This window comes from Myxine glutinosa, chromosome 1 (assembly GCF_964187855.1).
Source record: "Myxine glutinosa chromosome 1, kmMyxGlut1.1, whole genome shotgun sequence".
NCBI classification, from domain to species: Eukaryota; Metazoa; Chordata; class Myxini; order Myxiniformes; family Myxinidae; genus Myxine; species Myxine glutinosa.
The window spans coordinates 282,391,521-282,412,832 of NC_136261.1; the positions used below are offsets into that span (position 1 = coordinate 282,391,521).

General features: G+C 47.8%; 1 protein-coding gene across 2 annotated transcripts in view; it reads right to left on the reverse strand.

Moving 5' to 3' along the window:
- Positions 1 to 20,818, reverse strand: part of LOC137438402 (pecanex-like protein 1) — a 224,450-nt gene extending 203,632 nt beyond the window's left edge. For both annotated transcript variants that reach the window (XM_068133529.2, XM_068133523.2), the window contains exon 1: positions 20,521 to 20,818. In XM_068133529.2, coding sequence (XP_067989630.2) covers positions 20,521 to 20,673 — 153 coding nt within the window. In that variant the 5' untranslated portion in view covers positions 20,674 to 20,818. The remainder of the gene's footprint in view (positions 1 to 20,520) is intronic.
- Between the last annotated feature and the right edge of the window lie 494 nt (positions 20,819 to 21,312).

Sequence of the window (21,312 nt, forward strand, 5' to 3'; positions counted from 1 at the left end):
CGCCCCTCTGTTGTTGTAGTCGTAGTTGTAATTGTTGTTGTAGTTGTTGTTATTGTTGTTGTTTGGGGAAGAAGATGGGAGGAGGTATGGGAAAGGTCCTAAACTCACTACTGATGCCATATAATCACATTCTGGTGCAACGAAGAGTCATAATTAATGGAAACGAGGCCTTAACTGACATAGATTAAGAATAACTAGGAAGATGTCCGAAAGTTGTCTACATGTGGTGCGGTGGACCTGGGCACGACATTTAATGGGGGAATAAGGGAAGGTCGGCTCTACTGATTGTTATTTACATGCAATGGGACTAGGGAATGGGGGATTGGGGAAAGTTGGGGAGTATTGGAGAAAAATAGGGGAATATTTACAAGCGGATATGGAGGCCAAATTCCATATTCGCAACATTGCACCCTTCTCTACCCTCGGGGCGTCCCGACCCGATAAATTTTTACCTACTTTAGTGTGGCACGCAATGTAGTTCCCTCTACTATTAACTCTACCCTGAGTGCGACAGTTTTACAGATATTCACAAATGAGTAAATATGTCCCCCTGCGACGTTGCACCCTTCTCCTCACAGAAACACACCCACAGGATAACCGAATCCGGAAAGAATCCTCAAACTAAACATACAGCCGGTAGGGAGCATTATTTACAAGATTACGCTGATATCTACACTACGATCCAGGACCTGTTTTTGGAGGAACACATGCAGATGTTATGCATAGAGAGAGCGCGCTTGCCAACATCGATACACCAACCCACGAGTGCTCTGTGGCCGACGGCCTTTAATAACGTGCAGAGCACCCTTTCCCAGCATCAAAAGCACCACCCCACCACACAGTCAGCACCATCCGGTGCAGTCACCATTGTTCATTGGTATAAAAATAAATTCGACAACCCCTAACCCTGCAGGTGTCTCTTGCTCTTCTTGTGGTGCACTTGGTGGTAACTAAAAGTGGTTCACCTGTATGGCATAGGTGCCACGTTGACCCATAGGTCCATCCCCGGGTGGTGCTTGGCCGCAAACGAACTGCGGTCCATTGTGGGTGGCCACAAACATTGCGGGTCCATATGGTGTATCGATCCCGGCAGCAAACAGCGAAAGTGCAGGCCCACAACTGCGCAGCCAGCACCTCTCTCTCCTCTCTCTCTACCCCAAAGCCAGATCCTCGGAGGTGGGAGACAAAAGAAGAAACAAGTGAGTAAGGTGGTAAGGGCGCAAAAGTGCACGCAATGTAAGGTGATGCACACTGGGGGCACATGGGAACCAGGTGAGACAGGTACGTCCCTATCGTACGCCCCCCCCCCACCAGGTAACCTACATGGCCCCTCCCTTACCCCTTACTGCATCCACAAAACACAACCCTACTCATAAACATCTACTTTACAAATCAACAAACATCCCTACTGTCTTCCCCGTTCCTCCCATAAACCAAATTCGTCTTCTCTCCCTCCTAACCAATCAAATTTGCCATTTTCAACTCTCATCAAAATTTGCCATCTCCAACTCAACATCAAAATTTGCCATTACCAATTCATCATCAGTCCCTCCTAGGGAGGGAGAGATGGAATCACCCCAATGTCTCATCCACGTCGTGATGCGTCTCACAAATCCTCACAGCAATCTCATTTCCTGCACAAAACAAAGAAAACACAGGTGTGGAGTCATCATCATCACCACAGGTAAGTGGCTGCGTATGGTGCGACAGGTTCATCAATCCTAACTATCTCCTAAATGACTTTAACAACTTTACACTACCCGGGGTCTTTCTCCGGCCAAACCATTGGCCCTCTAACACTATGGGTTCTAAAAACCAATTCCCATTGGCCAAACTGTGGTGCTTTTCAATTTGGGGTCTCACTCCCCCGATTCATCTCCCGGTGCCCTCGCACAACTTCTGGGCTGTGGCGTGTACCTCTCCCAGTGGGTCTACCCACCTGCACACCTCCACCACTGCAGTTGCCTCCGAGCTTACCTGCTCCTTACCCTAACCTAACTACCTGGGGAAGGCCCTCTGGCACTCTCCCCACTCGGTGCCCTCTCTGGCACTGGGCTACCCGGGTCCGTCCTCCGGATCCTCGGCCCCATCCACAACTCTACCGGCTCCCAGAGCCCACCTGCGGCCTCACCTGGCCGACATCCTCACAGTGGTGGAGTGCCCAACCAACTACACACACTAACAGGCTACACGCCCAGCCATTTCCACAACACTAATGCACCCATTCACAACACCATTCTGCAACCGCACCACAAATGCCAATATCCAACCACAATTTACCTGCACCCTCTACCTAACACTTACACTACCCGCCCCGGGTGCTCGTGAAAGGGGTCCACTCTTCCCCCATCCACACCTTCGCACCATGCACACCACTCCGTACCACTTACTCCAACTCTCTCCACACACCTGTACTTGCACACCTGTGCTCTCACACTTGGTGCCACCTGCACCCTTCTCTCCCCAAGCGCATTCGCGCTGATCCACACACTCACTACTCATACACTGCTCCACACACCTGTCCAATTGCACACCTGTGCAATCACACCTGTTCAATTCTCACACACACACGGCATCATCTCAGCTAACTACTCCCTTCTGAAACTTGCGCTTCCCAGTCGTCCCTTTAACTATTGCGCTCCCTCGTCATTATCATCCATACTAATCTACCTGCGTCCCCACTACAGGTATCAGTCACTAACTAACCTTAACGTTACCTAAGGTCATCTTCTCTAGATCCCTACACACAATATCCTAACCCACCCGGGCTAGTTTTCACTGCCATACACCCCATAAGCTATTGCTCCTTTGCCCCCCACCTGTGAGGGATGGTGGATTTGCCATCCCACCACATCGGGGGTCTCTCACTACCAATTTTGCACATCAAATTTCAACAAATCAAAAATTTGGCCAATCACTGCCCATCATCTGCCAATCACTACTGCCAATCCCTTGCCAATCATCAAATTTTGTTTTTCTCCAATTTTGGGTCCAAAACACTAACCTCATCACCCAGTCGACTCACTAATACCTCTCGGTGCGCCAATCCCTGTCCAAAGCCCGGCTTCGTAAAGCCAAGCAATGGATGCTGGTTGTTTTGTGCCAGCGGCTGGACACGTCCGGCACTCGGTGCAGGGAAGGAGGTTTACCCGGCCCGAGATCCCACGCACCTTCTCGGCACGGAACCATCCAATGTCCCGATCTCGACCTGCCGGAATTCCTCAACAAAAAGTGGTCGCCATGACGACTCTTTCTATCGGGCCGCCCGCTCCGCCTAGTGGAGCACGGACGTTCAAAGCGAGGCCCAGCACGGATCGCGCACGGCGGTCCTTTCGAACCCGCCGTGGCTCGGATCCCCGCTGGTTCTCGCGGCACGCGAAACCCGGCACGCACCGAGGGCCCGCTTCGGCTAAAAGTCGACCTAACCTTTAACCCGGTCACCGTCGATGCTTCACCTGCTCGCTTACACCCCGCAGCCCGTTCCTTGCTCACACCTCCAGCCGTTTCCATGCTCCTTGTACCGTTCCTTACACACCCAGGCACACCCATTCCACTCACAGCCTTGGTCACACACCTGACCACCGAACACTTTGGCACACATCCGTTGGTAGCACACCACACCAACACACCTCTTCGCGCCCCCTCCTCTGTCACCTCCTCTGTGACAATCACAGGTGTGCCCTCATTCGCACACCCATCCACGTGCCTCACCACCAACTCCAGCGTGCATTCCCACTCACGCTCTACCATTCCAGGTGTGCATCCTTCCATCCCAGGTGTACATCCTCGCTCACCTGTCACAACTAACTCACGCTCCTTGTCACTCTCACTACTTTCACCTCCATTCTTGACAGCGCACTCACCCTTACTCTTGACAGCGCACTCTTTCCTCATGCACCTGTCCGTCACACACCTTCCTCGCGCACACTCTCCCGTTACACCCTCTGTAACACTCACCACAGGTGGCCACTCTTCCTTACTTCTGACAGCGCACTCTTTCCTCATGCACCTGTCCGTCACACACCTTTCTCGCGCACACTCCTGCGCACACTCTCCCGTCACACCCTCTGTAACACTCACCACAGGTGGACACTCTTCCTTACTTCTGACAGCGCACTCTTTCCTCATGCACCTGTCCGTCACACACCTTTCTCGCGCACACTCCTGCGCACACTCTCCCGTCACACCCTCTGTAACACTCACCACACCACGCTTCCATGTGCTCCCTCGCACACGCGCTACGACCGACTCACTCTCGCCAGCACACTCACTCCTTGGTACGCACTTTTTCCTCACACACCCCAGAGTCGGACTTTCTCGCACACCTCCTCTTTCGCACACCAGACCTGTCGCACACTTCACCAACGGCCTCTCACGGACACCCGGGTCTATCTCGACCCCCAAGCTTCTTAAATCCCCTGGCGCATCATACGCACGACCATATTGGTCACCACTTACACCGGGTCCTCTTCCTCTTCGTTTCTCCTCCATCACCTGCGAATCCCTCATCCGGTTAATGAGCACATCACGATCCAAACACAGACTTTGGACCAATTCTTTTATCTCCTCTTTTATCTCTTTGTTATCCCCTCTCCGTCGCTTCTTAATTTCGCTCACCCCTTCTTCCACTTCTTCTAATTTGTGCCTCACCTCTTTTATTCCCCGGTACGTCTCCTCAAGCTCGTCCTCCAAGGCTACCTTGACCGTTTCCATGTGCGTCCTCACCTGCCGGTCCTTCGTCTCCATTACCTCTATCACCTCGTCCATTTTCCTCGTCAGGTCCTCATGTACCGTCTGGCACTCTTTTTTAATTACCCCTACGTCCTTTTTCATCTCCTTCTGTGTCGATTTTAAACCCTCTATTACCGCTGTGTTCTTCTTTACCTGGTCCCCCAACTCCTTTTGTCCCACTGTCAGTTGTTCTACTCCCAGCGTCAACTCCTCTATACCACCTTGCAATTTTACAGTCCCCTTTCTCACCTCTTTCTCCATGCGCTCCTTACAGTGCCTCACCTCCTCGCGCACTCCTCCGACCTCCTCACTCACTCCTCTTCTGATCTCCTCTCCCATCACTTGCATCTCCTGCCCAGATGCCACCCTCATCTGCTCCATTTCCTCCCTGTGAGCATCCAGTTTGGTTTCTACCCCCATTCTGACCCCCTCTATCTGCTGCCCCATTTGGTTAACTTCCCTTTCCGCTTGGGCCCTCATGTCCCTCAATTTGCCTTCCATGGTGTTTTCCAACCCCTCTAACCCTTTTTGCATCCCTTCCATTTGATTCTCTTGAGCGGCCATTCTGTTTTCTACCCCCGTTAACCCCTCCTGTATTTCCCCTAATCTATCGTCTAATTTCCCAAATTTCATGTCTAATCCCTTAAAATTATTGTCTAATCCCTCTATTCTACTCCCTAACCCTCCGATCTGCGCCCCCATGTCCTCCCTCAATTTCTCGCTATTGGACCCCATTCTTTGTTCTAACCGTTGGCTATTGGCCCCCATTTGGCCCTCCAATCGCTCACCCTGAGCATCCATCCGGTTCCCCATTCTGTTTGCCATTTCTTCATTATTCTGGGCCATAAGGGCCTTCATTTGTATAAAAAAAAGGCCCCAATCCATCGGGGGCTCTGCCACGGTCGCTGGCGCGGTGATCAGCGAGGCGCCATTTTGCGCGCCCGCTTCTTCGTGCGTGACGGCGCTATTTTGCGAACCTGCCGCCCTCACTGCATCGCTCTCCTCCTGTCCCTCATTTTGGTCCTGGATCGACCCTACCTCACTCTCCTTTACCGGACCCCAGCTGTCTTGATCCGCCATAGCGCGACTTTCAAAATTCGGTTTTTATTTTTTTATTTTCGTAAAACAAATTCAAATTTCGCCGTTATAATTTCGCGCGGGAAACGCGCTCCGAATCGATTTTCCCTCCCAAAATTTGGGCCTAACTAATTTAGTCCCGGGTTCGAATTCCACTCCTCGACACCAATTGTTACTGTACTAACACAATTGGTGTCCAAAATTTGGGCTAAATAAATTTAGTCCCAGGTTCGAATCCCACCTCCTGACTACCAATTGTTACAGACGTGGCTTGGATGTTATTTACCGAGCGGTTTTATGGTATGACCACGTCTGCACAAGTTACCCGATTGTGCCCGAACGTTGACTAATCGCGCTATGCTAGACCAATGAAGGAAAAAGAAGACACACGGCTGGAATTAATACGACACGACACCAGGGATACGGTTCTCAAAGGTTGTTATTACAATAATGCGGAAGGTTTAGATTACAGGGACAAGAGGGAAACATAGGAAGGTGGGCACTTAAACACACTCTTATATTATTCCCAACAGACGACAGATAAACGGGACAAGGCTCACTCACACGGGGTTTGATGCAAAGGACAGGCGGGTAGCGATCGCTCCAGGTGCACCTGGGCTCAGGGCAGGATCACGTACGGTCCAGTTTAAGAGATGCGGTGGAGGTATTGCAGCGCTCGAGGGGTGGCGACTTCTCTCTCCAGGCTGGGGGCGCATCTCACGTCACATCCGGCGCGGGGCCGCGTATATCCGGCGGGGAGTGACACGCCCTCGGCTCGTTAGCTCCGCCCCAGATGGAATCGGCACGTTGCTTCTCATTGGGTGCGTGGGGGGGTTACTGGCTCCGCCCCTGACGAGGAGCTGACAGCCAGCCCCTTCGGGGTAACGCCGTGGAGCGCATGGTCATGGCGGGTAACCGAGCCGGTGTGAGGACGCACACTCCCCGCCCCTCTGTTGTTGTAGTCGTAGTTGTAATTGTTGTTGTAGTTGTTGTTATTGTTGTTGTTTGGGGAAGAAGATGGGAGGAGGTATGGGAAAGGTCCTAAACTCACTACTGATGCCATATAATCACATTCTGGTGCAACGAAGAGTCATAATTAATGGAAACGAGGCCTTAACTGACATAGATTAAGAATAACTAGGAAGATGTCCGAAAGTTGTCTACATGTGGTGCGGTGGACCTGGGCACGACATTTAATGGGGGAATAAGGGGAAGGTCGGCTCTACTGATTGTTATTTACATGCAATGGGACTAGGGAATGGGGGGTTGGGGAAAGTTGGGGAGTATTGGAGAAAATAGGGGAATATTTACAAGCGGATATGGAGGCCAAATTCCATATTCGCAACAATATATACATATACATATATACATATATATATATACATATACATATATATATATACATACATACATATACATATACATACATATACATATACATACATATACATATACATACATATACATATACATACATATACATATACATACATATACATATACATATATATATATATACATATATATATATATATATATATATATTGTTACGGAACCCAACGTCGGCCTCGGATCCCTTCTCGAGGGGGGATTAGTCCCCTCGTTTGTGACTGACCGACGTGAGTCCTGAAGCTGCACAAGCTCCCTCCAGAGGCAGGTGAGCAGCTTCGTTCGCGACCGCGGATAAGATGTTAATTTGCCGAGCGGATGGCAGCCGCGGCACGAACCGTTAACAAAGACTAACCCGATCCTGAACGTTGGCCAAATCGTGCCACAGGTATTCAATGTGGAAACCTCAAAGACGAACGGATGTGAAGAAGAAGAAGAAGACAAAAGGTAGGAAATACGAATATGATTTATTACTACTATTTACACAATGAAATAAACCAAGGAAGAAGGAAGGATAATAAAATAATGCAGAAAGAGGGATGGACCAGAAGGACACAGTGAAACTCTAGCTTAACTAAACAGGCTTAACTTATACCCCATGACAAGACAAAAGACAGACTACAAGCACACTTACACGGGGGATGATGACAGGAATGGCGGGAATGGTTTGGGACGGCAGAGAAGGGGAGGAAGGCACGGAGCTGGCTGGAGCTTGATCCCGCACGGGACGTCGGGCTGGACCTCGACGGCCACCGATGCCACCGATCCTGGTTCCCGTGGGGTAACGCGTCGGAGCTGCCTGGTGGAGTCAAAGCTGCTGGTGGGGGGTCTGGCGTGACGGGTTCTCTCTCTGTCTCGCAACTCGCAGGACTCTCTCACTCTCTTGAACTTAATGGTTCGCTCTCTTCGCCGTATATCTCCCCTCCCTCACAAAGGCTTCCGCCCGCGCTTATATCTCCCTCGGGCAATCAAGCCGCCGGCCTCCAGGACACGCCCATCGGTGAGGTCGCCTCGGCCCTGATTGGTCGCGAGGGCTCACCGATCCCGCCCTTAGAGGAGGCGCTGGCAAGGCCACGCCTTGTTCCCGGCGCTTGGCCGACTCCTCCCACCTTCGGCTCCGAGATGACCTCGTGGCTAATGGAGTCTTGCAGCGAAAACAACAACCCACAGCTGCAGCAGAATTCAGCGAACCGCTCAATGCAGTTGGCAATTGAGGAAAGGGGAATGTGAAAGGAATCTACTCTATTTGAATTCGGTGCAATGGAGTGTCAATTAATGGAAGACACAGCCTTAATCTAATACACACAATAAGGAGATAAATACTGAACAGGGAGATCTATGATTTGGCTATGTGATTGTATATGACCTAACGAAGGGACGCCCTTTGACCTTTATACACAACAACTGGAGGAAGGAGGGTGATATTTTACAACACAAAAAAAACACCATTCTCAAATTCATAGCAATATATATATATATATATCTATCTATAATTCCACTAATCTCTGTGTGTATGTTTGTTTGTTTGTCTGTGACCGCTGTTTCTCGACAACCACGGGTCCGATATACTTTAAACTTGCCAGGTATATTGCTGGGGACCCGAGGATGTGCCTTTTCAAGGTTTCATATTAATCGGACAATTACTTACCGAGCTATGTCCAAAAAACGATTCAGCCAATCAGAGAGCAGCGAGCTATCGCGTGTGCCGAACGTGGCGAACACACTCTGCCTCGGACGGCACATTTGAGAGCGTATTCATTTATTTCACGTTGGCAAACTATGTTGCCGCTATGTTGGCGTTAAACTATGTTTTAAAACTAATTAAAACCATTTCATGTAAATAGAGGGGGGGGGATTGTCACTGTACTCGGAAGCCGTTCGCCGTTCGCTTTGGCGTTGCGAATGGACCAAAACATTTCATGTACCAAACCATTTCATGTAAAGCGTTCGCCGTTCGCTTTGGCGTTGCGAATGGACCAAAACATTTCATGAACGAAACCATTTCATGTAAATAGAGGGGGGGGGATATAATTTTAGATATATATATAGTACGGGCATGCCCTAGTATATATAAAGGGAGCAGGGTGCATACTCGCCTAGATGCTGCGAACGCGAAGCAATCAAGGTGTGAGGTCTGAGGCCAACTTAAGGGGCCTGGAAGCTTTGAGATTTTGAGAAAACCTTTGTTTAGATTGTAAAATATATGATATTTGATTTTTCATTTTTCATTTTGATGTGATTGAGATGGAACCTGTAGCTTTGTCAACTTAAAGTGATCCCTTACTCAACAATCCCTTTGTAATTTAATCTGAAACATAACATGTTTATTGTCATAATTAAATTGTAGTATCTGAATTCGTTTAGGAACTCCAAGGATGGATTAATCATGAATATTCATGAGTCGTATAACTTATGTAGCAATCGGGAACAGTTCCCCTTCATAACATCTGGGTTTGTGAATATATGGCGAGCAGTTCTAGTTTCACTTTCCATGTATATATTTCTTTACACACCAGCAAAGAACCCACTCCAAGCATCCGACCAAGCCTAAGGTTTGATCTACTCGTAAGCGCCATGACTGCACATGGCGTGGCAGTGCAAGTATAAGGATTTTTTTTTTTTTTTACCGGTAGGTGGGTAGGGTGGCAGGGAGCGAGTGGAGAAAGAGCGGTGTATGTGTGCATGCACGCACACAGGATTATGATAGCAACCTAGGGTAGGAGGTCCAGCAGGTCAGCCAGGGGAGCACTGCTGATTGTTTTCCTGAGTGGCAAAAACGAATAAAGATGGTGCTAGCTCTGCCAGGTGGGCAGTGGTTCAGAAGTGAGGTTTTGCTTAGTAGTTTTAATGTGGGATAAATGGGGGAGGGATCGAGGTGGTGGAGATAATGCCGGGAAGGAGTTTGGAAGTGTTGTGTGTGCAGGAGACCAGATGAAAAGGGGACAAGGCAAAGAGGTTGGTAGGAGGATACAAGCTCTTGCACGTGGGTGCGGATGGATAGAGTAATGGTATAGGAATAATAGTATCGGAGGAGATCAACAAGCATGTGGTTGGAGTGGAAAGGTGGGAGGAATAGGTAGTTATGGTATGGGTGGTTATACAAAGGCAAACAATGTGTGTTATGTCAGTAAAAGGGCCACTAACAGGAAGGTCTAGGATGGATAAGCAGGAATTCAGGGATGCACTGCAAAGGATGATGGGGAATGGTTGAGATGAAGGTGATGCTGTGCATTGTGGGGGACTTCAACGTCGGAGTAGCGGAGTCTGGTGAAGAGGAATGTGTTGATAAATTTGGTTGGGGACCGAGGAATAGAGAGGGTCAAGAGATTGTGGAGCTGGTGGCGACAAATGGAATGACCATAGCTGGTTCATTCTTTCAAAAGTGGTAAAGCAACAAGATTGCCTATAGTAGTGGACAGCACAGAGCAGAAAAGGATTTGGTGGTGGTAAGGAAGCGACAGCTGTGGAGAGTTAAGGATTGCAAGACAGTGGCAGAAAAGCATGTTACCACAAGCCTGCGGTGTCTGTGGTGAGGATGAAGAAAAGGAGGGAGATCAATAGCAGGGATCGGAAGATTATTAGGTGGGGGAAGTATTGGGAAAACGTTGCCATAGAGTACAAGGAGAGGGTGAGAGTCAGGTATGAGCAACTTAGCGAAGAAGCAGAAGGTTTGGAGAAGTAGTGGAAGAAGTATGGAGGAGGCATTTAGGGGAATTGCAGAAGTGTTGTGTGGAAGGACATCAAGAAAGGGTGCATCGTCAAGGGATAGAAACCAGGTCTGGTGGACGGAGGAAGTAGTGAAGGCAGTTGGTGAAACAAAGGAGGTTTGGAAGAGGATAGAAAATATCAAGGATAGAGGGAGGCAGCCGGATGTGGGGTTGCTGCACCTGTATGAGAAGAATACGTAGGCAGCGAGGAGAGCAGTGGCCAAGGTGAGGAATGGTATGGAAGATGAGGTGTACAACAAGTTGGAAGAGGATAGTAGGAGGAAGATTATTTGTAAATTGGCTCATGACAGGGATGAGAATAGCAAGGATGTGGAGGAGGTGGGGATGGTGATTAAGGATTTTGATGGGAGGCCAGTGACAGAGGAGCGTAGTATTGAAGGTGTGGGAAAAATATTTCAAACAGCTGTTGCACCGGGAAGGAAGCAACGGCGAGCTGGAGCTACCAGGTTATGTGGAGGGGAAGGTGGAGTTGGAGGAGATCACGGAAGAGGAAGTGCAGATGGCATTGAGGGTGAAAAATGGGAAGTGTGTCAGGCATTGATTAGGTGTGTACAGAGATGATTGCAGAGGGAGAAGTCGGAGTCAGGTGGACGAAGAAGTTGTTGAATGTATGTATGAGAGATGGGCCAATTCCAGAGGAGTAGAGGAAGGGGTTAATTGTGCCGATATGTAAGGGAAAGGGGGATGTTCAAGATCAGGGGAAATACACTCCTTAGTCATGTCATGAAGGTGCTGGAGAGTGTTCTGGATGGGAGGATAAGGAAGTGTGGATAAGGAGATCGGAGAAGAACAACAGGGGTTTAGAAAGGGTAGGGGAACGACAGATGGGATGTTTGCACTGAGACAGGTGGTGGAGAAGAGGTTGGAGGTGCAAGGTGAGATGGAATTGGGATTTGTGGATCTGGAGAAGGCCGACGACACTGTCCCGAGAGAGATGGTGATGGTGACACCGAGATGGATGGGAGCGCCGGAGGCAGAAGTTAGGTTGCTGGAAGGTCCTGGGTTGTCGGAGATGTTCAGTGTGAACATCGGTTTGAGGCAGCTATTCCCTCTCAGCCCACTCGTGTTTATCATGGTGATAGAGCTGGTAAGCAGGAAGGTAAACGTGAAAGATATTCTGGGGAGGATGTTGTAAACGAATGATCAGGTTGTGTCGGTGGAGAGTCGGTGGGAGATGCAAGAAGTACTGGGTGAGTGGAAGGAGGCATTTGAGAAACATGGGTTGAAAATGAGCTGGAGAAGAGGGGGGTGATGTGGTTTGGGCATCAGAGAAAAGCAATGAATATCAGATTGGAGGGGAAGGAGATCAGACAAGGAAACAGGTGTGAGTAACTGGGTAGAACAGTGACCAGGGATGGTAAGTTTGAGGCAGAGGTACGGAGAAGGATTCAGGTGGGTGTGAATGCGTGGAGGGTGGTAGAGGGTGTAATGGCAGACAGAACGATTTCAAGGAGATTGAAAGGAAAGGTTCTGATGTCTTGCGTAACGCCGGCCTATCTTTATGGTGTGCAGACAGTGGCACTGACAGAGACAACAACAGAGGCTGCAGGTTTGCAAGAACAACTGGGTCAGGAGGATTGTGGGAGTGAAGAGGATGGATAGAAGGAGAATGGATGAACAGAGGGAGATTGGTGTGCAGATAAGCTTGATGGGGAGATTGGTGAAATGCCAACCCGAGATGGGCTGGACATTTGGTGTGGATGGGAGAAGAGAGAATGGCAAAGAAAATGGATAGGTTGAGGGAACAAGATAGGAGGAAAGGAGGTAGATTGTACTTACAAGTAAAATCAATTAAAATTAATTAAAATTAACAATATTCACACGATCCAACATTTATTTCAGTAAAACAAACTAGGACACAGTAACATGAAGTTTTTGATCAAGTTTTGTTGAAAAGATGTTTTGAGCAACGTTTTAAAATTTTGTAGACTAGCTGCTTGACGGATGTGTAGAGGGAGTGAATTCCAAAGAGTTGGAGCTGCTACTTCAAATGCTCATCACCATAGTAATGAGTTGAGACTTTTGGAACGCTGAAAAGAGATTGAGCTGTAGATCTCAACGTACATGTTTGTACATAAGGGGTGATCATGTCCATGATGTAGGCCAGGCTCATGTTGTTTTGTGCTTTATATGCGAGTAGAAGGAGCTTGAAAAATATTATATTTTCAATATAAATGTTGTACAATATGTTGACTTCTTGGAACTTTCTCAATAATTTGAGCAGCAGTGTTTCGTACATGTTGTAGCTGATGGATGTCAGATTGTGGCAGCCCATAACACAGGCCGTTACAGGCATCTAATCGGCTAGCAACAAACTAGTGTACCAAAACAAGTATAGCTTGCTTCGTAAGATCGTTCCCAATCTGTCCAGTGTAGCTAATTGTTGCAGCGGTGGAACGGAAAACATTCTTCATTTGTTCTTTCACGATTATATTATGCATGACTATACCAAGGTTTCTTGCATGAACAATGAGAGACATGTCAATATTGCCAAACACCAGCCAGTGGATGAGGAATTGCTAGGAACTTTGATGATAAATTAATTATTTTCATCTTAGAATCATTTAATGCACGTTTGTTTTGAATCGCCCAAAGTTTAGGCATGAATTGAGTCGATTAAGTGAGACCTCAGGTTCAGATGGTTTAAATGGGATATTTAGCTGTGTATCATCTGCGTAGACCATTGATTGTATGCCATGAGCAGTTATGATATCAGCAACTGGGGCACTGTACATCGTGAAAATAATCGGAACCATAACAGACCCTTGGGCTACACCACAGTGGTCTCCCCGTCATTGGTTAGTAATAACAAGACAAGCTTTGATGGGCCAAATGGTACCCCACCCATCCCCCAAGTCCTCAACTTCCTCCCCCTCACCCAACCCTAAAGTCCTCAACTTCCTCCCCTCACCTAACCCTAAAGTCCTCAACTTCCTCCTCCTCACCTAACCCTAAAGTCCTCAACTTCCTCCCCCTCACCCAACCCTAAAGTCTTCAACTTCCTCCCCCTCACCCAACCCGAAAGTCCTCAACTTCCTCCCCCTCACCTAACCCTAAAGTCCTCAACTTCCTCCTCCTCACCTAACCCTAAAGTAGGGCTGTCAACCGAGCCGAGACCGGGACGAAATCCCGGCGGTTTCGGCTTTCGAGACGGTCTCGGGACGGTCCCGAGATAAATTGACTGACGCAATTTCTCGGTAAAAAAATCCCGGTTAAAATTCCAACTTCTTGCAGATATTTTCCATAATAGAGGCATTTATTGAGCCTTGCTTTCATTACTCTGCTTCTGCACAAGCATCATTTTTCGCAAGTGCAGCTGACCTGACACAAACGATGATAGATAAAGTAAACTCACTGTTCCAGGATTTTCCCCTTGTCAACAAACAATGCACTGCAAACGAATCCGAATTCCGAATCCGGATCTTCACCAACATCTAATCATGTCGTCCTTGTCACACACGCTGCATCTCCACAAAATTTCGTCCGAATCCATCCACAACTTTTTGAGATATTGTGTTCACAAACAAACGGACAAACAGACAGGAGTGAAAACATCATCTCCATCGACCTTTGGTGGCGGAGGTAACGAAATCAGGATAAAGGTCCCAATGAAAATCCACCTCATCACGACTTTATTTAAACCGTTGAATCCTTCCGCTGTATCACTCCGCCTCGCCCCGCCTTACGCTGCGGTCACGTGTCCGTCCTTGGAGACGAGTTACGGAATGTGGTTGCTAGGGTCTTTAGCACATTAATATCGAGGGACTCGCTCGAGGCTCCGTGAATGGAGGGACGATGTTTATTTAGATAAAAAACACGTTTATAACGGATTATTCTACACACAATGTATTAATACAAGTACAATACATTATGTAGTTTTATGAAATGAGTTTTTGATGAACGTTTATGTTTAATTGCAACGCTATAACTATAAATTGTAAGAATCCCTCGGGGTTTGGTTTGACGGTTTGAATGTGAAAGTATTTTGGTTATCTTATCTCCACTTTAGGCCTGATAAGTTGATTACGTTTACTTTAGTCACAGAGTCAAAATAAGGAGGGGGGGGGGGTGATCACTACACCGCCTGCTTTATAATTTACTAGCAGAAGTACCCGGCATTGCCGGGCGGGGGAGGGGAGGGGAACGGGGGGGGGGGGGGGGGGGGAGCGAGCCCCTTGGCGATCACAACTCACAAAATGATAATGAAACTCCAACCGGGACTCGAATATGCCTGGGCAGAAACATTTTCTCCCTCTCTCTGACATTCCGAGCAAGAAATTACACGACAATACAAACTGTAATGAGATAACCCGGTCCCGTCGGTGGCCGATCATCTGCATGTAGGCGGTGTATTTTATTTCATCCCGGTAAATGGAAGCTAAGTCGGAATTTAAGTACTCAACATCAGAAATGAATTTTTTTCATTGTTGTTTATATATTGTAATGAAATTCCATTATTTTTGAAGCCTTATTATTTATTTATTTATTTCTTTTTTTTTTTTTTTTTTTTTTTTTACTTTGCCGGGAACCGAGCCGATCCGAGATCCCGTTATGAAAATTGAAAATTTATCGAGACGGTTCCGAGACGGGATTTTGAATCTAGCTAACAGCACTACGCCTAAAGTCCTCAACTTCCTCCCCCTCACCCAACCCCAAAGTCCTCAACTCCTCCCCCTCACTCAACCTCCAAGTCTTCAGCCTCACAACTCATCCAACCTCCAAGTCCTCAAACACCACCCTACCTCTCCAAACTCCCTGTCCTTACCCTACCCTCCCTGCCCTCCTCCTCCTCCTCCTCCTCCTCCTCCTCCTCCTCCTCCTCCTCCTCCTCCTCCTCCTCCTCCTCCCCCCCCCCCCTCCTCCTCCTCCCCCCCCCCTCCTCCTCCTCCCCCCCCCCCTCCTCCTCCTCCTCCCCCCCTCCTCCTCCTCCTCCCCCCCCCCCCCTGGTTTCCCTAGCCAAGCAGCCTGTGTTATGGACTGTCACAATCTGACATCTATCAGCTACAACTACATCCATGTTTTCAGGATACTATGTTGAGTAAAGAAATTTCAAAATCTATTTATGTTTGGTAAAATGAAAATTCACCAAATTAAACTTTTATTAGTATTTGGCGAATCAGAGCTTAAACTCTGACTTTTAGGCCTCACAAACAGCCACGATATTTCTTGGGAAAACCACTTTTCAAAGTTGGCCTCCAAAGGCAGTCAGCGACTGGGCAACCTCCGTCATACAAACTCCTCTCCACCCATAAGGTCTTCATCCGCATCTTGATTGAATACTGCTCTGCCCTCTGGGCTGGCTCCCCTGCCTTACATCTTGCTCAGCTTGATGACATGAAAGCCAAGGCCTTCAAGATTATTGGAATCTCCCTAAAGAAGCTGATTATCTGGGCCTTTCACTTCACCATCACAGGCAGCTTGGTGGTCTCACTGTCTTCTACCACCTCCTCTCTGGTCTTGCATTGTCTGCCCTTTGTGCTTTGTACCACTCCCACGCCTCCCCCAGGTTTCTGCAGGACACACTGACACAGTGTGCTATGTATCGTTTTTTGCCCTATCTCCCAATGGTGAAGAATCACTTTAAAAATTCTAGTAGCCGAATCCGGATCTTCACCAAAATCTAATCATTTTGTCCTCGTCACATACACTACCTCTCTGCCAAATTTTGTCTGAATCCATCCACAACTTTTTGATATATGTTGTTCACAGACAAACAGACAGACAGAGGTGAAACTAGAACGGGCACTCGGTAGAGCGCATACCTTCGCCGCAGCTACTGTTCTGTACTTGGCATGGGAGTGTAGGGAACAGAACAGTGAACAGTTTGGTGCTGATTTCATGCAAATCGGATAAGAATTGACCGAGTTATGACAAACAAGATCGGGCATTGAATTCTGAACATTTTGGCATTAGTTGCATGCCAATTGGATAAAAATTGACCGTGCTATGGTAAAAATACGATTTTGACCTTTTCGTGACCTTGACCTTGACCTTTGACCCGATTGCTCCCAAAATCTAATCAAATGTGTCCCGTATAATAACCAATCATCCCACCAAATTTCATGCAATTCGGTTGAATACTTTTTGAGTTATGCGAATAACATACACACACACACACACAGACATACAAATAAATACACAGCGATCAAAACATAACCTTCCGCTTTTGCGAAGGTAAACATAACCTCCATCCACCTTTGGTGGCGGAGGTAACAAACAAATAAATGATCAAACATCAATTCACAAATAAAGCGTGTGTTAATCGAGAATATCAGATTTGTACAAGACATTTGTTGTAAAATTTTAGTTACAATTAATCATTTCCTAACTCAATGATGCTCTACCTTGTACTTATTCCACGAAAGGGCTACTCAAGGTAGCTTCCATTAGATTTATAGTTGGACAATTTATTTTGGTTTGGAAAATGGCACGAGGGAATATAGGACAAAAGGGATGAGGGAAGGCACTTTGCCAAAATAAATATAAATATTTTACGTCAATAATCGTGCGGCAGGTATGCGGTGTTGGGTTCCCTTGCAAAGATGCTCCTTTCGAAGACATTTAGCAAACAAGGATTCAAATTGAATACATCTCCACAAACTAACCAAGCAATGTTTCCAATTGCTCCTCATTGAGCCTTGACCCTTGTACAGAAAAATGTCCAAAAATAATAAGAAGAAGAAGAAGAAGAAGAAGAAAAGTCAAGAATTTCTTTAATTTCAGCTTTATACCCGTTTTGTTTTCTCAAACATTCCACGCGCAGTGGGAATGAAGGAGGCAGTGACGAAATGCAGTTTTGTGGACGGAAGGTGCGTTGGGACGATACAAGCATTGGGAACAAGCTGTCCGCAACATGAAGAATTCAGAGCAGTCGTCAATATATGGATTTCCATCAGTGGGGTTCTACAGCAGAATGATGGTCGAGTCTTCATTTGAATCTTGAGAATCGACTGCAGCTCTTTAGAAAACCAGCGATACGTCGAACACAAGATATTACTACGAAGGACATCGACACATGCCCTCGAAGGTTACCCTGTTTGGTGCTGGTAATGCTGAGATCCCAGGTTCAAATCCCATTTTATGTACTATTTTCTCAACCTTAATATGCCCATCAACCAATCCTTATAAATCCACGTGGAAGTGCATTTGTGTCACCTAGTGTGCTTGTCCCACACCTTTTACATAGACAAGCTCCTACTTGAGGCTCAGAAGACCGTACTTTAAAATAAATAAATTATCTATCACGTGCTTCAACGGCCTTCCAGCTGCGACCCTGTCTATGCCCCACGTGACGTTACTAAGGGGATAATGAAAAGACAGGATTTTGAAGCATTAACTTCTCTCATTCAAAGTTGAAAGATGTTCTTTGTGCAATGTCAGCACTTTATACAAAAATAGCGATTTTTTTAGGGAATCCGAATGATGTCAAAAATCATCTGTCAATTTGTGGACTTGAATTTTATTTGCGTAATCACTGTGTACACGTTTTGTACACACCCTACCAAGTTTGTGGGAAAAGCAAAAGCGTTTATTAATCATCAAGTAACAACTTCACACTGACAAACTTTACTGTGGGTAAAAAATGCATTGATAAAATGGAACTACAATGTATCAGTTTGGAATTTTCTTTTAAGCCTCCACTAAGACACAGGAGGGGAGGGGCGAGACTGACCGAACGAACACACACACACACACACACACACACACACACACACACACACACACACACACACACACACACACACACACACACACACACACACACACACACACACACACACACACACGGTCTTGCCTTGGATCGAATCCCAACCCAGCTATAAACTGCCATCCTGGTGTTTTGCAGGCAGGATGATTATCAGTGTGTGCAGTCACTCGGATGGACGTTAACCGGGCATCCCGTCTGCTAGCATCGTTGGTGGACGTTAAAAATCCCACGGTGTCCTTTGCGAAGAGTAGGAGAGCTATCGCCGGGACCATGTTCAAGTTCCAAATGGCTGACCGAACCTACTTAGTTGAATGTCAGGCTGAACGAGCCAGTTTGTGAGGTGCGTGGGCCAGAAACTTTCCCCGGCAAACCCCACGAGGTGGGAATGGCCAAAATTATTCCCACCTCTTTGTGGGGTCAGTCGGGGAAGGACTGTGACCCAAGGCTTTCACGAACCGGCTGGCCAAGCGTGAAAATCAAATTAAGCCGATATGGGCAGGAATTGGTCATTTGTTCAGGGTGCCGGCGATATCTCACCTACTCTTCGCAAAGGACACCGTGGGATGTTTAACGTCCACTAACCAAAGGGATTCCCAGTTTAACGTCCATCCAAGGGGACTGACGCACACATTGATGAATCATCCACCTGTGAAACACCAGGATGACAACTTATAGCTGGGTCGGGATTCGAACCTAGGCGAGACAGCTACCTCTGCTCTGTCCTGTCGGACTTCCTTTGAAGGAACGACAGAATAGATTCTCCTTCAACCCGAATAGGCAAATGTTTAGCGCAAGTAACCTTGACCTGCTTGGCGCAGGTAGCCTTGACCTGCTTGGCGCAGGTAGCCTTGACCTGCTTGGCACAGGTAGCCTTGACCTGCTTGGCGCAGGTAGCCTTGACCTGCTTGGCGCAGGTAGCCTTGACCTGCTTGGCGCAGGTAGCCTTGACCTGCTTGGCGCAGGTAGCCTTGACCTGCTTGGCGCAGGTAGCCTTGACCTGCTTGGCGCAGGTAGCCTTGACCTGCTTGGCACAGGTAGCCTTGACCTGCTTGGCACAGGTAGCCTTGACCTGCTTGGCACAGGTACCCTTGACCTGTTTGGCACAGGTACCCTTGACCTGCTTGGCACAGGTAACCTTGACCTGCTTGGCACAGGTAACCTTGACCTGCTTGGCACAGGTAAAAGATATTTCACATTGACCTGCTTGGCACAGGTAGCCTTGACCTGCTTGGCACAGGTAGCCTTGACCTGCTTGGCACAGGTAGCCTTGACCTGCTTGGCACAGGTAGCCTTGACCTGCTTGGCACAGGTAGCCTTGACCTGCTTGGCACAGGTAGCCTTGACCTGCTTGGCACAGGTAGCCTTGACCTGCTTGGCACAGGTAGCCTTGACCTGCTTGGCACAGGTAGCCTTGACCTGCTTGGCACAGATAGCCTTGACCTGCTTGGCACAGGTAGCCTTGACCTGCTTGGCACAGGTAGCCTTGACCTGCTTGGCACAGGTAGCCTTGACCTGCTATTTCTCGTTTGAGCAGTTCAAGACCAAGAGCATCATAAACACAACAGTTTGTTACTTCTCGTGTAATGGCAAAGTTAGTTGAAATTAGAACAAACGGTTTGTATAACGTCCGGTAAACAACACCAAGGCCGAGAAATAAGCCATATTCGATATTGAAAAGCGAGCACAGGGATGAGTGACGCAAGGGCAGTCTGAATGACGTAACAGGCCTATCGTGACGTAGAGAACCAAACAGCGAGGACATTCCTGATCGACTCACCAGAACCAATTAATGTGTACCATACCAGGTACTGTTTAAACTACCGGAACCAAATACCGTAGTGAGTAAGGTACCGGCTACTGGGGCCTGGGGTGAATAGCATGACGTACCAGGTACAAGGTGAAAGGGAAGCAGACGAGGAAAAGCCACACGTACAGGTGGAAGGTGTTGGTAAATTTGCTCTGGTGCGGGTCAAAGTACCAACCACCGCTCAGGGAAGCCCAGAAGCCTTGCCGTAGAAACTGCAGCGCCTGCGAGCCCATGTTCCTCAATGTGTACCTCTCCTGCACCTCACCGACAACCGAGGCCTCGCCTCTCGGCTCCCGCAAGCGGAGAGGATTCCGATAGCGCGGCGCCTACGATAGGCCGCATCGACGAAACCACCAGCATCGCGGACCAACCGGCCGTAACGGAAGCTGAGCGAGGCCAAACTGTATTCAAAACGCGATTTACTCAAGTACGTTACATCATGAAGAGGAAGAAGAACAGAACGTAGAAACGCAAGAAGCAGAAAAAGAATAAGAGGAAGAAGAAGATAAAGTACGAAGAAGAAGGTGAAGAGGACAGAGGGATAGAAAGAATATGACGACGGAATGTGAAGAAGAAGACGATTTTTTAAAAAAGATTGAGAATACTATAGAGTACTAAACGACCCATGACCCGTTGGGTCAGTCAGTTTGAATAGATATGAGAATAGAACTAAAGCGAACGCTGGACATCATCAGGGAGATTATTTGGGCCAGCAAGCCATAAGGCTCACCTCTCCAGCGTTCTAAATCACTTATCTGTGACACGTGATTTCGGCCCTTATCTCCGATCCCGTTTTTGTTTTTTTTGTTTTTTTTTAGAAAAAAACACGCGACCCGTGGACTACCACGATTTTGTTGTCAGAGGACACTTCT